This window comes from Musca vetustissima, unplaced genomic scaffold (genome assembly GCF_032173495.1).
Source record: "Musca vetustissima isolate MV318-11 ecotype Yass unplaced genomic scaffold, APGP_CSIRO_Mvet_v1 utg8222, whole genome shotgun sequence".
Lineage (NCBI taxonomy): Eukaryota > Metazoa > Arthropoda > Insecta > Diptera > Muscidae > Musca > Musca vetustissima.
The window spans coordinates 418,499-445,833 of record NW_026887855.1 but is presented as its reverse complement, the minus strand read 5'-3'; the positions used below and the strand labels follow the sequence as shown (position 1 = coordinate 445,833).

Below are 27,335 nucleotides of genomic sequence, written 5' to 3'. Positions count from 1 at the left end.
TTTTATTAGGATTCATTTGAATCAAACAATATATGAATATAGGACAGACACATGTGAGGGGGATCTGAAATCATACCTAAATTTTCTTCATAAATCGAGTTCTTTAAAATAAATTAAAAAATATAATTATGACTTCTAGAAGATTTCGTTCTTGTAATAAGTACGTAGTTTGTAGGTTCCCATCTAAGATTTTGTGACCCTACCAAAACTTGGTATGCTAGTGTGTTTACGGTTCGATTCAATCAGTTTCTGGGGTTTTTGTTTATTAGTAAAAAGTGCATCGTAATTGATTTAGGCAATTTTGTGAGGAAATCATTACAAAAATTCTATAACGTTAAAGCAAAATGAAGTACAACTCTCGTTTTACTTTTCCTCTTTTGGCATGTTGTCTTCTATTAACGCTAATAATAATTTCCTTCATTTAAATATCGTATATTTTTATATGTTGTTGTTTGTTTGTTTGTTTTTACTTCACTTCAATCAAAGCTCGTATATTATGTTTTAATATGAATTCAGTAAATTATATTTAATTGTTTTTTGTTTTGTTTGGTTTTGTTTTATTTTTTATTTATTTAAAGCTGTTAACGTTAATCCTAATAAGGAGTGGGCTGAACTTATGTAAGCCACAAAACAATTTGCAAAGTCAACAGATTTTCTACGGTAGAAATAGTCAAAACTAAACAAAAAAATGAGTGCGCCGAATTGCCCTTCCCCCATGTCTTAAATTAACATTTCTAAATCGAAATCGATTTTTTTTCTTGCCTTTCAATATTTCTTAATCTAAAATGTAAATTTATGTCTGCTTCCATGGTGCTACAAAAGGTGGTTCATTATGCAGATACAGCCGGAAGTAGTCCAACTAACAATGTCTGTGACGTCACATATTGGAATGACAACTTATTCGGCGATCCTTTTCTCATAGTTTAACAATATGCACCTGCTTTGAGTTCGCTCTGGACACTGTGCACGAACAAATGTACTTTTCTTCAAAATTGTGCTGCACTGTATCGAGAAAAGGAATTACAGTCTAGAATTGTTGGTGTAGCACCGATTTGCTGATATTTGGGTGCAATTTTACGTGGAAGGATACTAGTTGGGACATCATACAATATCATTCAAAACAAATGGATACACAAGGCGATTATAGATGAGGAAATTATTAGTGAGGGTTTGTCGGTCTGTTGCTTGCATTACAAATTCAATAGAAATGAAAACCAACAACGCGTTCAAAATGTTTCTTCTTATTCAACGGGCTGGGCTTCTTTGCGGGTTTTATGTCCACGGAACGAGGCTTGGATTTTGGTAGCCGCCTTATTCAATTCAGGATCACTGAGGTCAATATCCAACTCTTCAGCTACCTTCTTGGTGATCTCTTGAATGTCCACATCTTCGGGCGTATCTTTGGCAACCAGTTTACGTGTCAAATGACCGCGGAAGGTGGCCTGGATTTTCAAAGCGGCCGAGCAAAGTTCTAAAATGACGCAAAAGATATGCAAATTAGAATATAAGTTATGTGTGTAAATTTGTGTATAAGGCAAACGTATGTTAGTAGTTGATAAAAATCTCATAAATCATAATTTAGCATTTTGGTCCAAGGATGTAAAAATTAGAAATTTAGTTTATCTAATATAAAACAATTTTTTAGGAATATCACAAACATGCGAAAGTTTAAATTATTTTAAAGTTTTAATTGTTGTATGATGTTAAGATCATAAAACGGCAGACATAATCGGTATCCACAAACGTTCGCATCATGAAATTTATGTTATCATAAACATTATTAAAAACAAATACACATTTCTCAAAACGAAGATTATTATTATTTATTAAAGACGCAAATTTCAATAAAATAAATAGGATAAATAATAAAATTATCAAATTTAAATTCTTATATTTTATACAGCTGTTTATTACTAAATATTGAATATGTGATATTAATACACTTACTTGGTTTGCCACTTGCCAAATATTGAAATATATTTTAGAATAATACCTTCATTTTTATTTCATGAAATCGTTGTCAAATTGCATTTTTGGAATAAATAAATAAATAATAAAATTATCAAAACAGAGGCTGTTTGCGAATTTCATGGCAAATTTGATATATCTTTTATACATTTTTTGCTCCAACAGTGGCAATTGGCAATGTTGATTAATTATGGTACGCATTCGTGCGTGCAATGTGCGGCAGTTATTCTACAGTATTCTTCGTGGAATATTTTCAGCATTTATTCGCTTGTCATATAAGCTCCATTATCGATTTCAAATTTCGAGGATTTCAACCACCTGACAAATGGTCATACATTGTGCTGAAGGCTTGTAACTAAACATATACATATATCTATTTGAAGACTTAAAGGGGAAGAAAATGCACTGACAAAATGTTACTGTTGTAATAAAAAATAGTCCTTCGTTCGATTCCCAAAATTTCAACGGTAGTCGAAAGAGTATATACATGTGGTATGAACTGGGATTATCAACATTGTGTTAAAATTGGAACCAATTAAGGGAACCCCACCCATTCTCGATTTTAATTTTCCAAGATTTTCAATGGGCTGGTAAATCAATACCAATGCTTATTAAGGTTTGTAACTTTGCACATATATATTTGAAGATTTAAAAGAGAGGAAAAATTGTTTACAAAAAAATTTTGTAATTGTTTTGTTGTTGTTTTTTGTAATTAAATAGAAGCCCTTATTTTTGAAGGGGGGCATGATAACTCCTCACTGGAACATCGGAATCCGAAAATTCCAACGGTGTTAGAAAGAGTACATGTCTGGCTCTCGTATGAACTAGGATTATTGACTTCGCTCTAAAATTAACAAAATGGCGGACATTTGAAAAAATATTTTTGGAAAATCGCTGATTTTTGACCAAAAATCAAGTTAAAAAATAGGGAAGATCTTCACCGATTGGCTTTATCCTAGTTCATACGATAGCTATACACTCACATAGAAACGTGTACAAATTTGGAATCGATTGGGTTATTAGTTTTTGAGTTATCGTGCCCGCCATTCACAAAAGAGAAAAACGCGTTTAAAGTTTTTAGCCGTCACTTGATGCTGACACAATAAATCGGCTATATCTTCAAGAGTTCTTGAGATTTTCACTTGAAATTTTGTAGGGACATTCTTGAATTAGTGTAGATTCGAATTAAATCAAAAAATTTTTGACCCCGAGAATGGGGGGGGGGTCCCCTTAAATTAATAGATTTTGACTTATCGTGCCCGCCATTTGCAAACACACTGTTTTTAGAAAAACACTTTTAACTGTTGAGAGACGCTCTCACTGTCACTAGTCTCTTACAACATGAACCGATTATATCTTCAAGAGTTTTGAAATGTTCACTTTAAACTTTTATATGCCATTCTTGTGTAGTTATAGTTTCAAATAAAATAGAAAAAATTAAAAGGGGGTCCCCTTACATCAAAGATGCGTCCCTTTAATTTCACTGGACTTGTAATGTTAACATTATTGTTGCTCCCGTACTTATATAACATATCAATGCGTATACGTGTGCAATTGAACACAATACGAGAATACATACATACGTCATACGCCCCAGCAACCTTCAACGATCTACTTGCTGGAATGTTAGACTGATTTCGACTTAAATTTCATTGAAGGCTATGTATTGGCTTCCGGCATTTCCTGCTTTTCACTTTTGTTTACAAAACATTTTTGACGTATGTCAAAATTTAGGAAAACAATACATGTTGGTGTATTGTTAACATGCAAGGGTATGTGTGTATGAGTGCGGCGTGTTTTAGTTGATTCTTTCGTGAATCGGACAAATTTTGTTTTCAATCTGTGAATGTTACCAATGTTTTACTTGGTAACAAATGACACATGGTCAAAGATTAGAATGACCATTCTTTTAAATTTTCTTTTTAAATAAAGATATTGGTTGTATATACATATATATGCGTGTATATACATACATATATAATATTTAAAAATGTGTCACAAATCTGGAATATTTTGCACACACGCTGAATTAGTAGTACATTCGCATTATATAATTTACTTGCCCTGTCATAAGTATCAATTAATTGCAATTAACATATACATATTAAGAATATGAAGAACATTTACCATGGAACAAAATCAATATTGTCTAATGGAAATGGAATGTATATACATATGTATGTATGCCAGCTACATTATACTACTACTACTACTCTACAACGCATTCATCAGTTCGTCACCCATCGAAATGTTAAAATGAAGCAAATAAGTAATGGCGAATGCCACCTACATCTAATGCTTATCCATGTGGAAATTGAACGAAAAGTTGTTATCAAATAATTAATGGCGAATGCCACCTACATCTAATGCTTATCCATGTGGAAATTTTATAACATCGGACACCTGCGTCAAATTATACGAACGAAACAAAACTCTATCCTTACTCTCAGAATCAGAGACTAGAAATTATGATGCAATATAGATAATTTCGGATAATTGGTTCAATACCGACTTACTTGATAGAATCAAGTCGGCTCTTAGTCTTTGTCCCTAGTCGCTTTCCAAAATTGCCATCTTAGCCATGCCTTTTATTAAATTATTTTAAAAAGGGAGTGAATGCATCGTTTTCCTTTTTTGTCGTTGACAGTGTATGTATAATCAAGCACCACGACACAAAAAAGTGCATATTCATGCACAAAGTGAAGGACCATCATTCAACGTTAGATAGGGCACAGCAGTTCAGTGTGATAGATTGGAGATAGGTGAACAGTTTTTTGTACCGATAAGCGCCGAATTACGAGTACAAAAACTATTTAAGCAAATATGCTGAATACATATGCGAACATATACGTTTAACGTTTAATTTTCTGATTTCAAAAACTGGAACATCGTTGATGTGCAATGGTTGCGTGCCTTCGAATTCCATATTTTACATATTGTTGTGGAAATCTTTTAGTGTCACTTTTAGCCTAAAGTTAGCTCAACTAAGCGTTTGTTTTGCTTTGCTCAGCTCAGCGAAACAAATTTCTTAAACCCATTTCCTCCGCTCGATGGCTTTTCACAAGTGCAGCATAAGCGAAATAAAATGGAAAATCATGCAAATTTGCACACACGACTACACAGACACATGCGAGTGTGTGTTTTAATGTATGTAGGTGGCTGTAATTGTAATAATGGCTCAAGATATTTTATGCCATGTCGGAATATGACCTCGAAAAATTATTCTTCATTTATTGTGACTGTTCAATCAGGCAGTGTGCCGTAGGCTCTGTTGCAATGGCAATTTCTCTAGCAATGACCGCCTAGACCCGTTTTGTAATTACAACAAGTCTTTCAAGACATTTTCAATTATTTTGAATAATTGTTTGGATGCCGGATTATGGATATAAACTTGTTCGTATTTTTCGGTATTTAATTTAAAGCCTTGAAGTTTACGTAAAGTTTTGCTCTCTTGCCGTTGGAATGTTCATCGGATTGTGGGTGAACGAAAATTAAACTGTCACAGTACGTACATATGTATTTAAGTGTATACTAACGCTTAGCATATGTACCAAGCATAATCATAATAACAATTTTTAGCTTGTAGCATGTTCTTGACCCACAAGGCCTAACAGCAAAAACAACACCACTTCAAACAGTAATACAGGCAATACCAACAACAACAACAACCACCGAGAAATGGCAATTTAAATTAGTCATGTTTAGGTTAGGAAGCTTGAATAACAAGGGAGATGGCCAGGGCAGGGGTCAGCGGAATTTATTTCGAGCAACTTGGTTTTCTTCGGCGAGGAAAATGTTAATAGCCATTTTTGCTTTTGTTCGAACCGGGCCTAGAGAGCAGCTCCATATGACGGATGACAGGATGTAAGGGCGATTGTGTGTGGTGTATTTTTGTGGAGGCCAAATGTTATTTTCATGTTGGCTTTGACGCACACATACATAGACACCAATACATACATATATCACACGCATACAAATAAATAAACTTGTTCGGGGCAAATGATAAATGTTTTCCACTGATGTTGGAGGGCTCGCTGTGGAATGTTGAAAATGTGGTATATTTGCCTTTGTCATGTCGTTTGTTGGGTACATGTGAGTGTATGGCACAGAACCATGACGAACTCAGCCTTGTAGCCATGTTCATTCTTATACACCAACATACACCTAACCAACGAACAAAATAAAAAATGCAGTGTTCCGGCTCCTAAAACGCTGGCTCTTTTCATCTTGAAAATGAAATTACCCGAGAAAGTATTGTCATGGCGTGTTAACAGTCGAATTGATTGCAATTATTTGGTAAATTAAATTATTCACTGCTCCAGGAATAGTAAGTTTGATTTGTTTTTCACATTCAAAATATATATATATATATGTAAGTTTAATCGGTTGATAAGAACTACTATAGGAAAGGAAGCTGTTATCTGAAAATCCGATTGAACTTTAACAATCCCTTATAAGCACTCTGAACAATTCCTTAACATCAAAAACAGTTTTTTTATGTCAAACAGTAGGTTCCATTCTTCAACTGAAATGCCTCTATATTAAAACTATCTTAAACTTATCCCTTAATCAAAACTGAAATAATGGGGAGAAAAAGTACAATGAAAGTCCATTTAAATGAATGAATATTATACAAAAAGCCGACGATGGCTCCTGCCAATCGACAATGAATACTTTAGTCAATAGGAAATTACATTCAGAATAAAAAACAGGGTTCGACAACAACAAATATTAAAAATACTAGTTTAGCATATTTTTACACAGTTTTTATACGCAGTGAGTGATGTTCCAAATTTATTAATCGAAATTTTTCATTTAATTTTACGTTAGCAAAGACACACACCTATATACAGTATTGTTCGAAACCTAAGCAACTTTTTCTTAGTAAGTAATCATGGTCTTTTATTATCTTGTTAAATTGAATTATGAAAATTACTTATTTTATTACCTATTACATTATACAGTCGACACTATACGGTCGACTCCGCTTTACTGAAACGGAAAAAATGGATTTTTGAACTGAAAATAATTTCAGTTATCCGAACTCATCATAAGCGAAACATGTTTTACTTTTACAAATTTCAATAATCTCTATATCATAGCGAATATGTATGTTTTGATTTTTTTAAGAAAATAGACGATAGAAATTAAAACTGGTTAACATGTTCACTGCTTATGGGAATTTTATTATGAACTGTAAAACTTATGAACTTGTAACGAAATCCATCGTCTGCCTGTTGCAATCGTAAGACCTGTCTTAAATACAACGATTGATTTTAAGAACCTAAAATATCGGCCGATTTTAAGTCTTTTTAACAGCTGGCTAAGCTGTAATACCCAATATGAGGTTGTAAATGAGTATAATACTTCCTTGCAAAACTTGTCACCAGACCTCAATCCCATTGAGAACCTTTTCAACATTTTAAAACGAAGGATTGGAACACGTCGCTTTAAAAACAGACAGGAACTAATGAACTGCTTAAAATCAGAGTGAGAAGCTGTACCAACAACAATTCTAACAAATCTTGTAGAGTCAATGCCAAAAAGATGTGCGGCAGTGATAAAAAATAAAGGGTATCATACGAAATATTGAAAGTTGCTTAGGTTTCGAACAGCTGCTTTGTGAGTTAATTTTGTTTTTATTTCTTTATTTTTTTCCAAGGAAATATAATTTAAATTTGTTGTTATTTTCAGATTATAGACACATAGTATAATAGTAAATAAAATATATATTTTTTATAAATCAATTTAACGATATCATATAAGACCATGACTACGTACTAAGAAAAAGTTGCTTAGGTTTCGAACAATACTGTATATATATATATATATATATGATGCCGAACCAATACATCATGGTCCTTATATTCATGAAGTACAACTTTTTCATTCCATCGAAGTCCATTAAGGACATTTTATACTAGATATAAAAAGTTGCTGACATTATATTATTGTTACATGTCTTTCTGAAGTTTTCTTACACCTTGACCAAAACATTCCAAAAAGAATCCATTTTTTTAGTTACAATTAACTTCCCAATTCGCCCTTACCAAAGTACCGTGAACATTTTACACAAACTATCAATATATGTAAATGTTAGATATAGTCAAGTAATGTGTAGACAGATTATTTTCGTTTTTCATCTAAACCATTTCCATAGAGGCGATTCGAAGTTATTACACCTCAGATGACAAAACTTTGTCCTGTAGCCAATATATATTCAGTTAACCATTCCTTTGTCCAATCAAGTCTTAAAAGGGTGCGATTTATGGATGGCAAACACGCAAACGAGAAATGAAATACAAACATGCTAAGTTATGAATGAACTTGATTGCGGTGCTTTGTTCAAAAATTGTACCACTGAATTTCACAGAAACAAACAGATAAATCTAAACTTATTGGTCATTGTGGTCAATGCTCCTTAGCGCATGTGATACATCATATGTTGTAAATACGAATATACGATATACTATGTATATACAGCTATAGACAAAGATATATGTATGTACATATGCATGTAAATACACATGTTTGTTTGGTAGATTGATTTTGTTTTAAAGATTCATTTAAGCCGTGAGAAAGTCGATCACATGCTATTAACAATCCGCCTGTCTTGTAAACCGCTTTCAGTTTCATCCAAAATCTCATTTTCTTATCATTTTTCTCATGAGATACGCAACGGCCGAGAACAAAAAGAAGAAACTGCAGGAAGTCTTCTCCAGACACGACAGCCAAAACTAGGAAATATTCAATTACTAAACCCAATGTTGACTCTGTTGTCCTTCTTAGTGGAGTATTTTATGCAATTATGCCCCCCAACGCAGCATGTCTACTTTTTACAATCTGTTAACATGACGCGGACAAACGTTTTTCTTCATCACACATATGTATACATATACATTCGTCTGTATGTATTGCATGTCACAGGGTTTATTTAACTTTAAGGGACAAGAAGTAAATGAACCATGAAACTCATTGAAAAATCGACGGTAGTAAGAATCAGACGCCTTTACAAAAATATTTTTTTAAGTCTGGGTTTACCTTTTTAAGAAACTCTGCTGCTGCTCTCCACGATTCTCTTTTGAATTTCTTCTTGTCAATTTTTATACCTCTCTCTTCTAAAAACTCAGCAACTCTGCTTACAAAAGTTGCATGTGTAGGCCCCGAGGAAACGGCACTATTTTCATAAATATTTGTGTCTATGTTTTAAATGAATTTTCAGTTAACCGGGATTTCTTTCAATCGAAGTAACGTGTTTCGAAATTCATCCGAAATATCGGTTTATATTTATTAATTTCAATTAACGGGTTTTTATTTAACCGCGTTCACTTATCCGATATAAATCGACTGCTTACATACTGTTTGAACTTTGTTGATATTGCGTATATAGCATTAACAACGAATTTGGTATCTATGCCAAATCGAAACCCATATGTCCGGGCATTTTAATACAAACATACTTGCACATGTATGTGTACGTGTATATTTGTCCCGTTGCCCCCTTCTTCACGTGCTTGTCAGATTTTAACATATCCTTATTGGTCCTAGTTTCCCTTCTTCTCTCTGGTCTACACTGCTGTCATTGGTATTGTTGTTGGATTTGAGCCCTGTTACCACAAACCAGTTGTAATTTTGCTCTTAGAAACATTTAATAGTCGTTTGTGGTGTTTTTCTTTCAACTTTTTTAGCAGTTTTGAATTGCTACAACTTTTTGTGCTCTGGCTTTGCTAATTGTGGGAGTATTGTCGAACAAGAAAATTGAACGAAAAACAGCCGTTGGTTTTTAAAGCTCCTTTGACATACTTTTTATTCCAAAATAAACGTAACTTCTGTCAAAGGGGAAGGGAACTTTTTCCTGTTCGTTGGTGGTGGATGGTTGTGAATGTGTACTTCTTATGGCACGTATTGCAAGTTCGTCCACAAGAATTCCTTAACGAAGCGCCTTCAACAATATATCCTTGCTTACATACATATAAATTAGTACGATGTATTTGATTTGCGTGTGTGTGTGTGTTTTTGTTGTTCTCCTTCGAAACCTTAAAAAATGTACAATTTCCTCTTTTGTTTGTAAAAGAAATTATCAATCTGTGGTTTTTATTGAATTTATTGAGCAACGTGTACGCACACACATAGTAGCGAGTTATAAAGCCACCGCAAGAATTTCTATGTTAAACATTTTTACGTCGAAAATAGTTATTTTGAAAAATATTTAATAGCAGTATAGACGTACTATGGGCGGTCATATAAATATATAGATTTTACAGTGCAATATTGCAATGCATTCCGGTAATAACATAAATATGGAAAGATACATCCTTAGAAAGTAGAAAGTCTGTGAATGTGCCATGTAAATAGTAAAATAACAATCAAATCCTTTAACGCATTTGTGTTTCAAGCGATAATTGGCCAGTATGGAGAGCTGGGAGGTTGAGAGCATACGCGTAGTATTTCAATTATAATTATCGGTTTGATGGGCGTCGCGTGATTCGTGCGAACTCGCCACCTGGATGCGTAAAATGTATACATGGCCACAAGCATTTGGTCTTGCCATGAAACATACTGTCACACATATATCCTCCATAGTGTCATCATCATCATGACGACAATCAATGATAGTCGTACATTTTGTGTTGATATAGCCGGACACAGGCTAAGTTTAGCACTGACTACACGTTCCTGACTATACACACTAACAACATAAACAGCTATCCACGCTTAATGGCACAGAAACCCGTGCAAATGTTTTTTTTTTTCAAATTCACTTGGCATATTTCGATACATCCATTCCGCTTTTAAGCTCTTCAAGTTTGGACCACATGATATGTCGGAGAAAGATTCCTTTTTCGAAACGGAAACGAGAATAAAATCTTCTATTTACCCAAATATGCATAACTATTATGTATATTAATGCCTTACACTAAGGACACTGATGAATAACTTCCTTAGTTCTTAAATGAATTGAATTTTTAATTTTTTTTAATAAAAACAAATTGCAAACACCTAAGAAATGTTTGTATAAATTGCAGTATAGAGGGCGTTGACTGTGCTTAAAAGTGTGGACTTTGTATATATGCACGGATTGTGCATAGACGCTAAATCAAAATTAACGAGGTACTAAATGATTACATGTCTGAGATAGGTAGGTACTAGATGTGCAGATATTATTTTCAATTCGAAAGTTGTTGTACGCTGCCTTTCATGCGATTTTCTATTATTGCAATTATCTACGTCGATTTCTAAACTTTGCTCCTTAGGCCTGGTAGTTTGGAGATTCCATTGTGTTTCGTGGCTGCAATTCGGTATACTAGTTGTGCGAACACAAAATGGAACGTGACCACATTCATATTTACCAAAGAAACCATAGTTGTTATTGTTGTTGTTATTTACTTGTTTGTATAATTTAGCCTCATTTAAGGGAACAATTCATTCGCTGGCAAAACGAGTCAAACTCAAGCTCAATTCACACTGACACTTTGCGAACATTTTGACAGCCATCAAAATGAGGCAACCGCACCACTAAATATAAGTGCAGCAGTTATTCGCTCATTATTATTATTATTTTTTTTTACTTGACAATATTTGGGCTTTTGTATTCAAGCTCTACAAAAACAAAGGCATTTCGGTAAACAGCAACAACGGAGGTGATAATGAATGTCCTTGACAGCTACTAAACAACTAAGATAAAAACAGCAAACGCTGAACTGCCATAACTTATCATAGACCAACACTTTTGACGAACTTGAGGCTTGGGTGTTGGGATATTGTAGAGGGTATGGACTTACCTTTGTCATTGGGATCGAATTCAGCCTCCAATTCCTCTTTAGTTGGTTCGTTCTCTGTAGCAGCTGCTGCAGTGTTATTTGAAGAGGTGGCTGCACTATTGGTTTCCGACTTCTTCATGGTGGCTCGAACTTGGTGTCCCCTAAAAACGGCTTGAATTTTAGTGGCGGCCTTAGCTGCGGAATACAGAAAAATAATCAAATAAACATGTAGCAGTAGTAGTATCAGGTAAATACATATTGAATAGCAACTCATTCTGAAATCTATTACCAACTATGGATTTGTTTTGAAATTGTAATTGAAATCAATAGAATTTTGCCGCAAACGCAAACAATTCCACTTATTCATATATTTTTATTGCCAAAGAAACACAGAAAGTAAACCATCAAATCAAGTCCACGAGCCAAATTACATCAGCAACATCGTCACACCAGTTCACTTCCTCAGCCATACACGCAATAATGTTTGTTATTCGAATCACAACAAACAATTGTTTTGTTTTTTGTTTTTATTGTCATTAATCATTTATAGGGATTTGCATGCTTTAGCACCTGATAAAATATTTATTCGGTATTGCTGAAGTTGCGCAGCCCAAGTACACACGGCCACACGCTCTCTAAACCGTGTTCCATTATGCGAATGTCGTCCCTAAATATCTTTGGCCCGTTAAGGAATGGCCATAAATTATGGAATAACAAATACAAAATAGAAAGCTCGCTGTCGGAGAATGAGTTGTGAAATTTATGAGAAACTCTCACACACATACGGCGGCCATTCACAACCACGAAGCGTTCACCATGGCATAAAAAATGAAACAAATGGGATGCATAAATAGAATTTGCAAACAGAATATGGTAGCCTCTAATGCCAATTTAACGGCATTTATTTAACAGCGGATGCCAGCTAGTAAATGAAGATTACGATTTTGCACACGCAAGTAGTTCGGATGGGAATCGCTAGTAACGGCGACGCTGACTTTGGTGGATTTAAAACGTTCAATCCCCCTTAAAATTCCAACCTATTGCAGCGACATTGGCACCAGATGTAATTTGTGTTGTTGTTTTTGTTTTTAATTAATGCTAAACAAGCTATTTCCGTTAATCACTATTCGAAGAGAACAAATTTTCATCTACTTGGCTAGTTCCCACCCATATTTGTAAGCAGTTTATACTTTATCAAAAGCATAATACGAATTTAACGAAATAGTTAACATACGATGTGAATGGACAAACAAACTGGAACTGGATCAGCTAATATGTCATTTGATTTTAAACTCTGTAATAATTGGTTAATGTCTGGTACAACGGAACGTATGGATTTTTTTATTTAACAATTGTAACAGTATTCATACGAAACCTTTCCTTTGTATATGCTCGATTGAGTGTTTTTGGAAAATAGATACTCCGACGAACTGGCTCATTGAAATAAAATAAAAAAAATCAAGTAAAGCGTTGGCAGTCCCTTTATAAGCGATTTGCGTCGATTGAATAGGTACTGGCTGAGCGAGTTCGATAATAAAATAAAATGGAAAATTTGATAAGATTTGTTTAAGGAAATTCCAATTGGCCACCATCCACATCTAATCACAACAAATGATTTGCACTACAAACAACGCTGTAAAAAATATAAGATACATCGTGAACTACGTATCCATTATTAATGTTAAGTGATAATGTATAGATAGGCGTATTAATTTTAATTTGTTTGGTAATACAGATGCCTATTATGCATGTATTCCTTTATATTTTTGCCATTTTCCCATTTGAGATGAAATCGTTTTTGTTATTTTCCAGCTTTTGTTAATAAATGTTCTAAGAGGGAATTGTCTTTTATTTGCCATGAAATAAAAGCATTAAAGGCTTTTGTTTTACAGTTGTAACCAGAAAAAACCAACATCGAAGAGGTTTTTTTATTCGTCTTATTTTTCTGTCCATACAAGTACAGAGACTCAGTTACATTCGCAACGAGTCTTTTTGTGACATCTATCGATTTATTCATTTGGCTTATAACATTTTCGGAGATTATAAATGTACTTCGGTGTCAAAATTTTTGGGAGCGCTTGTTCATATTTATGGATGTATATATGTATCAAACATTACACAGACACACGCAGTTAAGAGTCGAGGCAAATGTTTATAATGTATTTGAAATAAAAAGCCAATGGTTGCAGAAAACACGTTTTGTGGCTGGATGAATGGAGGGGAAATGACCATTCGGTCGCCCTTCCCGCTTCATGGTTACACAACAGTCAATCTTTCCAAGCTGGGGTATACATATGAAGGTCAAGAGTGTATCGCCATTTTCCTCATTCCCCAGGCAGCCAATTTCTTGTGCTCTTTTTACCAGCAAATTGATAAAAATAACATTTTACTTGGGGTCTTATAAATTATGCACGCTAAGTGATTGGTATACATACACATATTTAGCCATATATATATATATATTGTAGTACATGTTATATAAAAATAATTTGTTTAATAATCCAAACAGTATTTGAATAAAGCATTTTCACAACCAATAGAAAATTTCGACTTTAATCGCCGTTGGAATAAAATTAAAAGTTATATTTAAATGTGGAAAATACATAACAAACAAATTTTAAACTGCAAGAATCTTGTTTGGAAATTTATTAATTTTAACCCAAATGCCCAAAGGTCGCAGGGATATAGGGCGTTGAGAGCGAGATTAAGAACATCCTTTTCATTCATTCGCTATTATTGATAAAAATAAATTAGTTAGATGTTTTAGGTTTGCTCTGCGCCATAAATTGTTCCCTAGTTTCGAACCACTGCTGCCTGCAAGTGGTTATATGCCATTTTTAAAGACGCCATAATTTGTATCACCTTTCCAAGTTTATCGCCGATTGTTGTTTTTCATCCCTTGTCTAGTTCAAAGTTCTTATCACCACATCACATTCAGTATCTTGTTCTTCCTTCATGCAAAGCAGAAAGGCTCTACCTTTCCATTCGAATGTATATAGCACACCTGCGATATTTTTCAGGCCAACATAAATGTGGTTGATTGGTTGATGATGAAATGTATTCATTCGTGCGATACTCAGTCACACGTTGAATTCGCCATAACCATGAATGCTTTCACATCGATGTTGAAGGTTTTACACAGCGAGAGCTTGTACTGTTCGTTTTGGCGACCGGAATCAAAGGAGGCAAATCCGAAACTATACAGCCTTATTCTGGATGTCAATTCCACGTGAATTTACTCGCCCTTCGTCCTACTGAACAACATTTCTTTGTGAATTTTTTTCGCATTCTCGCTTTCGCCTTATTCTGAATGAAGTTCGAAAGCGAAAAAATCCGCTTTGGGGAAAAATTAGGTATTCTGGATTACAGGGAGTAGGAGAATGAGATAAAATTTTGTGCGAAATTTTTCGCTAATAAATTCAAAGTGAGTTGACTACAAAAACATAAGTTATAAATATTTTTATGAAAAATATTAACACAATACATATTCTATGACGATTTAGAATATTATAAATGATAATAAGCAAATATTTATCTGGAAAACAGCAAATAAAATGCCTTTGGAAATCCTATTGATAATGATGACTGCTGAACCAAATATTGCCAAATGTATAAGGGTAATAATGAATATTTAAGTCGAGTTTGATGCATTTGGGAGGCGAAAAACAGACATTTTGGTTGAGGATCTGTCTCTCAAGAAAAAAAAAAATTGTAGAAAAACCAAATTTGCCTAATGAGCCGCTTAGCAGTGAAAACTTAAATACAAATTATGAAACAAAAAAAAAAAAAAAAAAATACAAAAAATATATATATTTTTTTAAATGATCGTTTGCATTATTTGAAGGAAGAAATAAAGGAGTAGGTCACTTTAAGAATTTGGAGAGATAAAATATCGAAATTAAATTAAAAGGCACACAATTATGTGCCTGTGTTTTTGCCATCATAAAAAATGTTCTTTTATTTGTAATCTATTGTAGTTGTTGCACCAAATTGAATCAAAACAATGAACAGCTGTTTCACATGTCATATTGTAGGTTGTCATATTTTCAAACTTTAATTAAATTTCTTTTAATTATAAAGCATTTACAAAGCGGATTCTTGATATTTCAAATTTGTATTGTTATAAAGTTTAAACAACAATAACAAGTAACAATTTTTAATAAAATAATCAATAAATAAAATATTGAAAAATATTACACAATTAAAATACAATAGGGCAACATACATTACAACTTAAATTACAATATGGCAACACACATTACAACTTAAATTATAATATGGCAACACGAATCTTTTTTTCAACCACCATTTTTGAAAACTCGAATCCGCATCTCGCATTTTTTGCGTCTCCCTATTCATTCAGAATAAGGCGAGAATGTGAAAGCGAACATTTTTGTGCATGCGAGATATCTCCTAGCGAATATCCAAAATAAGGCTGATAGCCTTTTTAGAAACCCAAAAACTCGCTCAGTCACACCAAATTATAAAAATGTTCTGCAAAAACGTTTAGTTTTCAAAACGTCTTCTGTAGGCCTTCATCAAAAGCGGCTATAATATTTTTACAAATATTTTTAATCAAGCTACATGTTGTTGATATATATATATATAAAAGAGGAGCACGCATAAAATCTCAAAAAAACGAAATTAAGGGGATACCGTTATATGGGGCAACCCTTAAAGGTGAACCAAAATTTATCATTTTTGGTAAGAATATAAAATGCGAACCCATAATACCAAATTACAGGTAATTTGGTTAACTTTGACATGTTATTTGTAAACCGTGACCTACAATGATATAAACATTTATAGTACAAAATAACACGTTTTTTTCTCTCTAACCGAAATGGACTTTTTGCAAAAAAAAAAAAAATTGGTTTGCTGGCCCATATTGTGATGACTGAATATCGACAAATTATAATGGGGGAATTGGAAAAGGTCTTAAAAGTAGACAATTGATTTGCCCCAGTTCTCCAAGAATCTACTAATTTGAACTCTTCTTTTCGATAACATAAAGGAAATTTGTTATCGTAGTAAAAAATGTACATTCTTGCAGCATCTGGAACAGATCAAATTTATTAAGTGCTATTACTTATCTTATACATACATATATGCATATATACGAATAATTTACAATGGAACTTTATTTGAGTTCCAGTTGTTGCCAATGAAAATGTGCCATTATTTTGAGATTTTTGTATACCAAGTATATATCACAAATTTGCATTCCCTTTCCTTGCAGGTGAAAGTACACCATCCCTTTATATTTCATGGGGTTCTAAGAGGTTTAAAAAATGATATTCCATTGTGGTATCCTGCAGAATTGTTGTATAAGCAACAAAAGAAGTGCATGCTTAAAAATTATTCAATACATTCGTATGCATGTGCATAAAAACAGATTTTCCTTTGCTTCGCTTCATGTTGACTGACTCCTACTCTATGAAGAACCCCGTTTCGCCCAAAAAGTTAAGTCAATAAAAATCAAGCTGCACGTAATATAAAGAGTTCATTAAAAGTTCATGGATGTTGCAACAAAAATATAAAGGCAAGTTGCCGGATATGCAATCAACCGTTACAATGGATATGCAGACTAGCAGTTAGCTGTGAAGCCTGTTGGGTAGCCTTCCCCCCAAGAGCATGAACGAACATAATTCGTGAAACACAACCATCATTGTAAGTTCCCAGGAGAAATGCAATGATTATCGATTGAAAACTGATGAACCGAACAGGAAAAAGAGCAGAAAACGAGCATTTTGAAAATATGACAATGTGTAATAATAATTGTCTATTCGTATGACAATGTGTAATAATAATTGTCTATTCGTTTAAACTAAACCACAAATTGAAAATAAAATGTTGCTATTTCCTTTCATTTATCCTGCTATATGTGTCAATTTTATATTCATAGTCCACTGTTCAAACTGGTTCTCTGGACACCAAACTCAGCGACGACATCGCCAGCCAATGGTTCCAGTTATGCAAACACTATTTTTCTTTTGTCCTCCTTTGTCTACCATCAAATCATGAGTATTTAATTCAATAAACTCTTTAGAAAACATTCACTTGGCCCATAACTTTGGCACTGCGGCTCTATATGCACATACAGACATCGGGAAAATATTTTTAAAATATTTACGTTGTTTTGGCTAAACTTCAGATTTTTGGCGCTGGAGAAGGTCGACAGATGTTGATATAGGTCCATGTGTCATTGATACATTTACTGTTGTCCACATAAAATCAAGCAAATATATTGAACGGCTAATATCTATTATCTATAGGTGGCACAAAATAAATTTCCTTAAATATCCTTTACGACGGTTTAATACGATATCATTGCCATCGGCCACTTGCCCTCTTCGTGCCATTCTTCACGCCCATCCCCATAGATGATAATAATTTCCTGTTTTTGCCTTTACGATTACAAATGATTTTCTCTTTGAAGTGGAGAAATGTCGAAAGCGCAACGACAACGACAAGGAGCAAATACATTTTCACGGGCTTCCGTAAGAGAAATGAATTGCCAACAACAGCAAATCAGCAATTAGTTTCACTTAGTCATCACGATGAAGATGGATTTTCTCATAACAGAAATGGTCAATGTACATCGGTCCAAAATTGAATTTTTTTATTTGGTCATTTGGTCAATCCTGCCGGACATCAAAATTAATAACATGTACACCCAGATTTGGCATAATCTAAATAGCGAGAGCTATTATGGGAAATTGCCTAAGAGTTCTAATATGTATAGCCCGTACCTAAATTCATGCGTATGCGTAAGATTTTATTAATCTGAAATGAATATTACCCAAATACGCTTTGCGTATCAAAGTATAAAGTTGAAAATGTTCAACAAATATTTGTCCTCTTTAGGAAGAGCTGCAGGTATTCTTCATCCTATAGGAGAGCTGCAAGTATTTTTCTTCATGTGGAAGAGCTGCAGGTTTTCTTCTTTTTATAGGAGAGCTGCAGATAATCTTCCTCCTGTGGAATAACTGGAGGTATTATTTTTCTTATAGGAGAGCTGCAAGTATTATTCTGCATGTGGAAGAGCTGCAGGTATCTTCCTACCTATGAAATATATTTCATATTACTGAGAAACCCGATATAATTTTTTTCCATTAGCAAATTAGACTACTCCAATCTGAAAACCCCCAATTGCCATTTTTGCTGTACTTATATTTTGTTTGGGCAACCAAACTATTTTTATAAACTATATCGAAATTTTTATGATCCTAAAATTGTTCGAACTTTATTGTTAAATCATGAAATAAATAAATAAAATAAAAAAATCTAATGTATATCCATTCGATCATCCGATTTTTAACGGGCGTTTTTGGTGTTAAAACTGCATTTCACAAACAAATTAAAAACAAAAAAAAAAAAAAACAAGTAAATAAATTGACACAGAAAGCTTATCATGAATTTTAGTTGTATACTCGCTGGATTGGAAAACGTCAGTATGTGAATAGCTTAGCTACTACCTGCTGGACAGTGACAGTTGACGTTTTTCAGTGTATTCGTGGACTTTAAACATTCCAAATAACAGAGAAAGCGTAAAAATACAAAAAAAATGGTGTGTCATTATTAATAGATTTCCAAACACATATACACATACAAGTCCGTTCACAAACAAACGGACAAAAGGACTCGCTACTAAATATCCAAATATTGTTTTCCATTAAATATTTATGTTCGGTGGGAATTCGGTTGAAATAAATTTAAGTTACCCACTACTGTTGCAAATTGGAGTGGTGCGAAATTTATTGCATTTAAATACAAACAGTTTTAAATTTTTGACAAATGTAAGCCTGAATCAGTCACCCTAACTAAAATGGAAACAAACCGGATCCATATACGACGGATGTCTACATGTTGCATATAGTTTATATTGTATGTTATTTATTATTTTGTATACTGGGAAATTTTCTATTTCTTGTTATTTGTAAGATCAACTGTGGGTATGCGAGTGACTGGTATATTGAATATTACTTGAAACGCTGTGAGTTCCGTTGCAAGAGGTGGCAGGGTGGCAGACTACTATTCTTAAACGGAGTTATTGTTATGGCGGCACTCTCCAAATTCAGATACACTACAGTTTTCCCCACAACTGTGTCTGTATTTATATTTTAATAAATATGTAATTATTGCCAGTACACACAACAAACGGTCGCCTTCAGCTGCACGAAGTGACCTTAAAGTCCGTTCGAAAATTGAAATACGAAAATATGATAAAGATTGAAGTGCTATGTAAATAACCCTTTATTTTGAATGGTTACAAGTATAGCAAGTCCTAAGGAAGAGTTTAGCGTTTGTGACGGCACACTTTAAAAGTTGTTGGTAAAAGTTGCCATGAAGTAGGAAACTATAGACTTGAGGAGATCGTTTGCTTTTTGTATACGTTCTATTTAAAAAAGACAGGAATAATTGCATGCTGAAGAAATAAGAGCTTATAGCCTAGACAGACGATAGCCTTAATTTGCATTAACAGCCTTAATTCAAATTAACTTGTACATTATCCTCATTTTTATGTGTTGTTAATGCACAAAATCAAACTGAATTTATACTGAATTAGGCAATTTCAATATGGCAATGCTGTCGAAAATTAATTGTTTCTTGTCAAATTTATTTATATTTATGAAAATAAAAAGAAGGAATGAAGGCAAATTTCAACCATTTTTTAAATTGGGAGCTGTTTTGCTAAAGATGATAGTAGCTATTCCTCCTTATGTCATGTATATATCTCCTAAAGATGTAATCCCGAAAATATCGAAACGTAAAAAAAAATTCATCCTACACACAGACAAACAATTGTTTTGAAGCAAAAAACTGTTTCGTAAATGCAGAAACCCGCGTCTGTCATGGGTAAATATTAATTCAAATTAAGAAATTTTTAATGCAAATTCTGTCTATGGTATTACACGTATTATATAAAACAATTACTTTGTCTCTTCCAAAACCTGCAAGAATGCAATTTTTTCCTTTATTATAGCGAAAAAATAGTCAAAATTATTAGATGTACTTGCAGTACGGAAACAGGTCAACTATTTTCTTGAGAAATGACCAAACCATTAAATGTAGTTTGCCGTTGGAGCCAATACATATACAATACATTTATTAGCTTTGCTAAGTATTGCTTCCTATTGAATATGATTGCATAATTTATTTTTTTTTTATTATATTGCATTAAGATATATGTGAGAATGTTCAAAACAAGTGAACATACGAACATACGAGTAATTGATAAAAGTATAGCTCATCATTGTAATTAATAGACAAATGGTCAATAGGTAGAAAATTCTGCTGAAGAATTTAACATTTTATACCGACTACCATCATCTGGCAAAATTCTCAGCGGCTATTAGGACCAATTATACAACCTATGACACGTAGGACCGATTGTGCTTATGATAAACTCTTGCAATTGGATCTTTGGAAACAATATATGTGCACAATACTACATATAAAATTGACTCAGGCGAAGCATGGATCCATGTTATAAATATGTTTATCAACATCTACTGCCAACATCGTTTGTTGTAGTTTTTCGTTTTATTTATGTATTGAAATATACAGAGTACCACTGATATCTTATCACTTACTTTATTCTCACACGCCCTCGAGAAAATCGTTAACTCATCCAAACACCACTGTTGTAAAACAAACGTTGTTTAGGCGACATTCTGAAAAGTCTCTTCGTGGTAACATGTATATTGTCACAAATTTTAAATTTTTAACAGAAATTTTCAATACTTAATTCGAGCCTCTATATACTTACAGCCAGGCACCGTAACAGTTATAAGTAATATCAAATTAGTTATATAATAAGAACTATTTTGTGACCTAAATAAAATAATCCCTTTAATTTATTGAAAATATCTACGTGAAAAAGTTAAACGGAAAATGGCATTTACAAAAATAGTTTAGTGTACAAATCAAGGAGCATCATTCCCTGGACTACAAGGTCGCAGGTTCTAGCACATTATATAAGTGGTAGCGAGCCAGAATGTGTTTTATTTTCTGACGGAAAAGTAAAATTTGTCGAAGATACGCCTATTCGATTCAGTTTATTTATTTTCGATGTTATTCTATCTGCGTTTATATATATATGTTTAAATGTTTCTTTAAATTTGTCAAAATCTTTTTGTATTTCAAGTCATTTTCGGAATTTCCGTTCACAATTCACCACAATGCTTTGTGAAAAGATGAAATTTGCCTTCTGTGGTCGCACCACTTTTGCTGTTTTCTGCGTTTTCTTATTGTTTGCTTATTTGCGTGTGTATGCATGCAGCAAAGCCAATACGATGAGTGGAGGCGGCATGAGTGAACACATTTTGTTTTTGTCACTTTGAGATCGTAGTTTGTATACATAATGGCTGGCCTGTATGTATCTATATTTTCATATATGTAAATATGTATGTTTTTATGAATTTTTATACACATGTATATTGAATTGCAGATTGCCCGAGGGACTCCTTGTTCGCCGGAACTGACAGATATATTTGAGAGATGCTTATCTTGGAGTTGACACAGTCTTAAACGCTATTTCTTCAAACCGATGCAACCAATGTCACTAAAATACCACAACACATACAGACACACAAGTATGTCTAAGCTATCCAGGACACACCACTTGAGAAATCCATCAATGGCAAACATGGAAATGACTTTAATAACAAATCGAACCAAGACACCTGATGGGTGGGTCAATGTCTATAAATAGTTGGTCGATGTTGCAATGTCATGAGGGCGAATAGGCATAACAAATGGGAACCATAACAGGTCCGACACAACACAACATTACATAAAAATTAATAGCTACACATCTACACTGGTTTTATAAATTAGAATGGATTTTGTGAAAATAGGTAAGGCCAGAACATGAGAATTCAATCTTTTCAGGTAATGAAAACTAAGTGTAACTACAAATTTTCCATGAGAAGGATATTAGGGGACAGTAGAGGTGTGACATGCGATCGTTCGGCGTATTGGCTCCTTTGGTGATATATATGTATAAACAGATTTGTATTACGTTAAATTTACCTCACACATTTCTGTTGTAATTAATTTTGAATACAATTGTAGAAAAGGACACACCCGCCCCAAACCGACTTGCAAAAGCTCTCATTGCAATATTTGTGCCGCCGATTAATTTTATTCAACTGATGTAGCAAAAATAATTGCAGACTTCGTTTTAATTACATCCTAACCGAAGAGCAGAAGGTCGCCCATAATGATTGGACTGAATTAATGATTAAATAAGAGTGTGTAAGGATTGGGAAGTGGGTGCAACATGACGTGCGGAGGGCAGAAGTAAAATTGTCAAACCATATGTAAAAATATTCGAGACTTGTTGTTGTTATTGCAGCCAGCAGAAGCAAACATACTCACCCACCCCATATCAAAGATATGTAAATGTGGACGAAAGGCACAGTAGATGGTTTCTACAAATTTGACCTGGTTTTTTTTTACAACGGACACAACATTGTAAACCCTTTAATATTTTGTGTATTCCTGAACGTGGATTCACCTTTAGTGGCAGCGGCCACACACATGAAATTACTTTGTAATATGCCTGTTCAAATGATGATGATTCGATAAAAATAGATGACGCCTAAATTGCTTCCCGTTCTTTGCAGCGGTATATTGTCATTCTTTGAATGTAAGCTAGACAATGTGTTTGTTGTTTAGTTAGGTTTTTATTCCAAAACCATGTGGAAGGACTGCGCGTGCAGGGCATTGCAAAACAAGCCAGTAAGGTTCGTTGGGCAAGGCTTTTTATTAATTTTGTGCAACTTTTAGAAACTTAATCTGAATCGCACACAAACCACCCAGCCCCATCAACAATGTTCGTCCTAAACTAATTGAATTAATAGAATGTTCGACCTTCCGTAATCCCTGACTTAATAATGTCTGCTAACTAGTGCATTATCTTGTCCCCACCCTCCCTCATGGATGGAATAACATAGAATGCCTAATCAAAACAATTCAATTGTCAATTCTTGTTAGAATATGTAATCGTCGTCGGGCGAATTAGGCAAAGACAACAAAGCGAATTATGTAAATTAGAATTTAATCTGAGTTGTCTGGCACCACAGCCCACCGAAACTATTAATATTAATTTCTGGAAATTTGAAAAATATTCAGAATGTTATAAATCCACATCCTCCACATCAGAAGTACATCCAATTTTTTTGGTGGCATCCGGTACAAAAATGCATTCACACATACACACAAATACTATCAACTATTCCAATATTAACACTTCACACACAATACACGCCTCATTGAGAATCCTTCGATTGTTCATTGTTTCGAGAATTTCGAATCGCCCATGAAATAAAGAGATAAAGCATGACTTAAATGACGTGAAGAGTAATCGTGTGAAGAACCTCGTGCTATTTAGTTCGCGCACACCTCCCCCGCCACCCATACGGTGTCACTGGCATCGATTAAAAATGTTAAGTGGTTATGATATAAGTAAAGTGCAGCCGCCGAGGACAGCTGACATAAAACAAAGCCCGTCATCTTCAGCACCACCTCAATATCTGTGCTCAGCTGAAGTACTATTAGTTTGGTCTGGTACTCAATTGTTGTGGCAGTTCAAGCTGTTTTTTTTTTTTTTTTTTTTTGATTTTGCTAACATTGTGTTTTTTTACTCGAATGTCTTACTAAATGGGAATCGACGTTAGCTGAGAGCATTCCACTATTTGTTGAAGGAGAAGCGTTTGTTTTTGAATACTGATTGGTCCTGGCCAATCAAACTAACACCGAGTGCAAAGTGATTAACCTAATCGAATTGTGTTTGTAATTAACTGAAAAATTGATTTTATTGTCAGCTAAAATAGACTTCAAATGTTTCCAATGACGTTAATCTAGATTTCAATACGTAAAACGAGTACAACAAAATTTGGGCATGGGAATGGAGTGGAATGGTGTTAATGAAGAACTCAACGACAGTATATCCGGGAAAATACAATAAATTGAAGTCAAATTTAATGTTTTTATAGTATTAAGTGAATTGAGTGTACATACCCCTCTTGCTGTAGCTAGTTTGCCCTGGCGAATGGAACGCGAAAAAGCTGGAATTTGTTCCCGATGCCGGTTTCAAATAATTTTTTGTGAAACTAACTAAAAATCCAAGTTTCTCCAAATGCCCTTTGGATATAGTCGCGAAAAAGATGGGACTGGTAGTGATTTACTATTTGATTACAACACCAGCTAACGCCAATGGTATTTCTAACAAACAAACGAGTCCTTAGAATTTTTGTCTATCTGACGGTTTACTTCCGCACGGGTTCTATTTTCCTTTGATTGAGTGGATCAAAGTAGAAAACACCTTACTCGTTCAACGTTTGAAATGGTTTTGTTTGTGACGGTGGCCTCGTAACAGCTATACACTTTCAGTTTGCTTTCGTTGACACACGATTTCATTCTCAGATTTCTTATTTCTAAGAGAGAACCAGGCGCATTAAAGGCATGGTAGCCATCACGGGGCACAAAAATAGCAATCTACGGGAGAAACGTACATCGACATGAATGTGTATCACAATAACGCTCGGAAACAGCGGTATGTTAAGCTTTTGCGGAGATGTGAAGGCAATTCTTCTCTCTTCTTCTCTACCGTACAAATGCTGTTGTAAAACCGGGAACATTCTCACTCAGCTCAGCCAATACAGATGAGATATTTATAAGACTTATTTACTGCGGGAACACGGTTATTTTTGCACAAAATCTAACAGTAAGAAACGAGCTTTAAGCTTAGCTGGTGGAAGGGTAAAGCTCCATGAATACATTTTACTTATGCCATCATAAATAACCATTCCCGCCTTTTTTTATTTTGAATTTTTATATTTGGAAACCTTGAGGCAGATGTTTATGCAAGAGCGAAAGCTGTCCTCATATTAAAATAATAGCCCTGAAAACTATAAATTTCTGTTTCCATAGATTAAAGTAAGAGCTTTGATGGAAATGTTAAACACAATCGTTGTGCAGAAATAGCTGTGTTCATTTTTAATCCGTGAGCTTTGAAGGTGAAATTAGTTGTGAATGAAAAAGGGCGTTAGGAAATATCTACACTGTAAAATTGGATAACAAATCCGTTTCATATAAAGATGTCGGGTTTGTTAGATAGTATTTGAATATTTATTTCGAGTATTGTGGCTCAACAGTCAGTGAAAGAAGATGTCAACAAAATCTCAAGACCCTCAATAATATCTTCTCTTCATCAGCGAATTAGTTTTACTCCCGAATGGATGAGTGGACCAAATCAATGTGTAGAAACCAAAATGTTTACATTGTGTTTTCTGACTGGGTTTTGTAAAAATTTTTAAATTTGTAGACATTTTGATGTGCATACAATTTAAATGGTTCTGGTATGATTAACTTGACTATGACTTTTTTCAGCACTGGACTACATTCAAGAAAGATGATATTTTCAACACTGAGAGTTGCTTTTTATTATTAGACAGCCATGCGATAATTGAACGACAACAAAATGGACGGATGCATAGAAAAATACTTAAAAGGAAATGTCTAAGAATATACAGGTTATATTCAGAGATACAAAGAGAGAATGAAAGTTAAACTAGACATGCAAAATCTACCAGAGAATAAAACACCAAAAATATAATTATTCCAAGAACAACAGGTCCAATACAAGATGAATAGAGACAAATGATCGATACAAACAAGCACAACATTTACAAATCGGAAACAATCATCGATTAAAAGTTGAATTCACACTCACACACCAATGGAATAGGCCGTTATGGACTTTAGTGTTGTTGCGACAATCAGGCGTGTCAGCTAAAACGAATTAACATCAAATTTGAAGTCAAGATCCAGGTTTTTCAGCGGATTGCGCCGGATCTTTGTGCTGCCGTGGTGATGATGATGGTGCGGTATGTGTATTGTCACTTCCTTTTCTGCATTCCTTCAACATAGCAACGGTTTGTAGGGTTTCGTATGTGTTTGGTTCGCAGTCCATACGTAACCAAAGAGCGGCATTAGTTATAGTCCGTTCGTAGTCGTTTTGAGGCGGTAAACATAAAAGACCAATAAAAAGAAAAAAATGAATAGGAATAAACAAATAATATAAATAATAAGTTAGGTGTCCAAAGAGCAAATAATATGCCTGTAAGCACCCCTGTAAAACGAGCTTATTGATCACCCAATGTGGTGGCTAGACCTTTACAATTGAAATGGTATTTTCTTGTAATGTTTTATTGTGAGTTTATTTTGTCGGCTTACTGTCTAGAGGATGAATTGTAGTTAAATACAAATATATATATATATATATATAATATATATATATATATATATAGTTTTACACGTATATATATATATATATATATATAATTGTTATGTCTGCCATTAAACTAAATAACTAAATTTGTTAATAAAATTATAGTCTATTATTCGTCATATGCAATATCGCCCTGCCGGGCACACTTTTTTTGACATGTTTATAGTTTTCATTCAAAACAGTTTTTTGCTTCTCCTACACAATTATGCTTTTGTTAGTTACGCCTTTTTGCATTTAGCTGGCGCTATATATATATATATATATATATATATTGTTTTGGATTGGTACACATGTTTGTATTGGTC

General features: G+C 33.9%; 1 protein-coding gene across 1 annotated transcript; it reads right to left on the bottom strand.

The window, feature by feature from the left end:
- Nucleotides 1-1,211: 1,211 nt before the first annotated feature.
- LOC133335638 (uncharacterized) lies at nt 1,212-12,003 on the bottom strand. The gene is made up of 2 exons (XM_061543948.1): nt 11,751-12,003; nt 1,212-1,471 (listed from the first exon to the last, which is right to left on the bottom strand). Exons 1-2 carry the CDS (start codon nt 12,001-12,003, stop codon nt 1,242-1,244), a joined length of 483 nt encoding a protein of 160 aa, XP_061399932.1. The 3' UTR covers nt 1,212-1,241.
- Between the last annotated feature and the right edge of the window lie 15,332 nt (nt 12,004-27,335).

Bases quoted from the DNA above. Each gene is read 5' to 3' on its own strand.
- LOC133335638 (XM_061543948.1), bottom strand. From the start codon at position 12,003: ATGAGTTGCTATTCAATATGTATTTACCTGATACTACTACTGCTACAT. The intron at 1,472-11,750 runs GTAAGTCCATAC...GCGTCATTTTAG, and splicing joins ATTCGATCCCAATGACAAAG to AACTTTGCTCGGCCGCTTTG.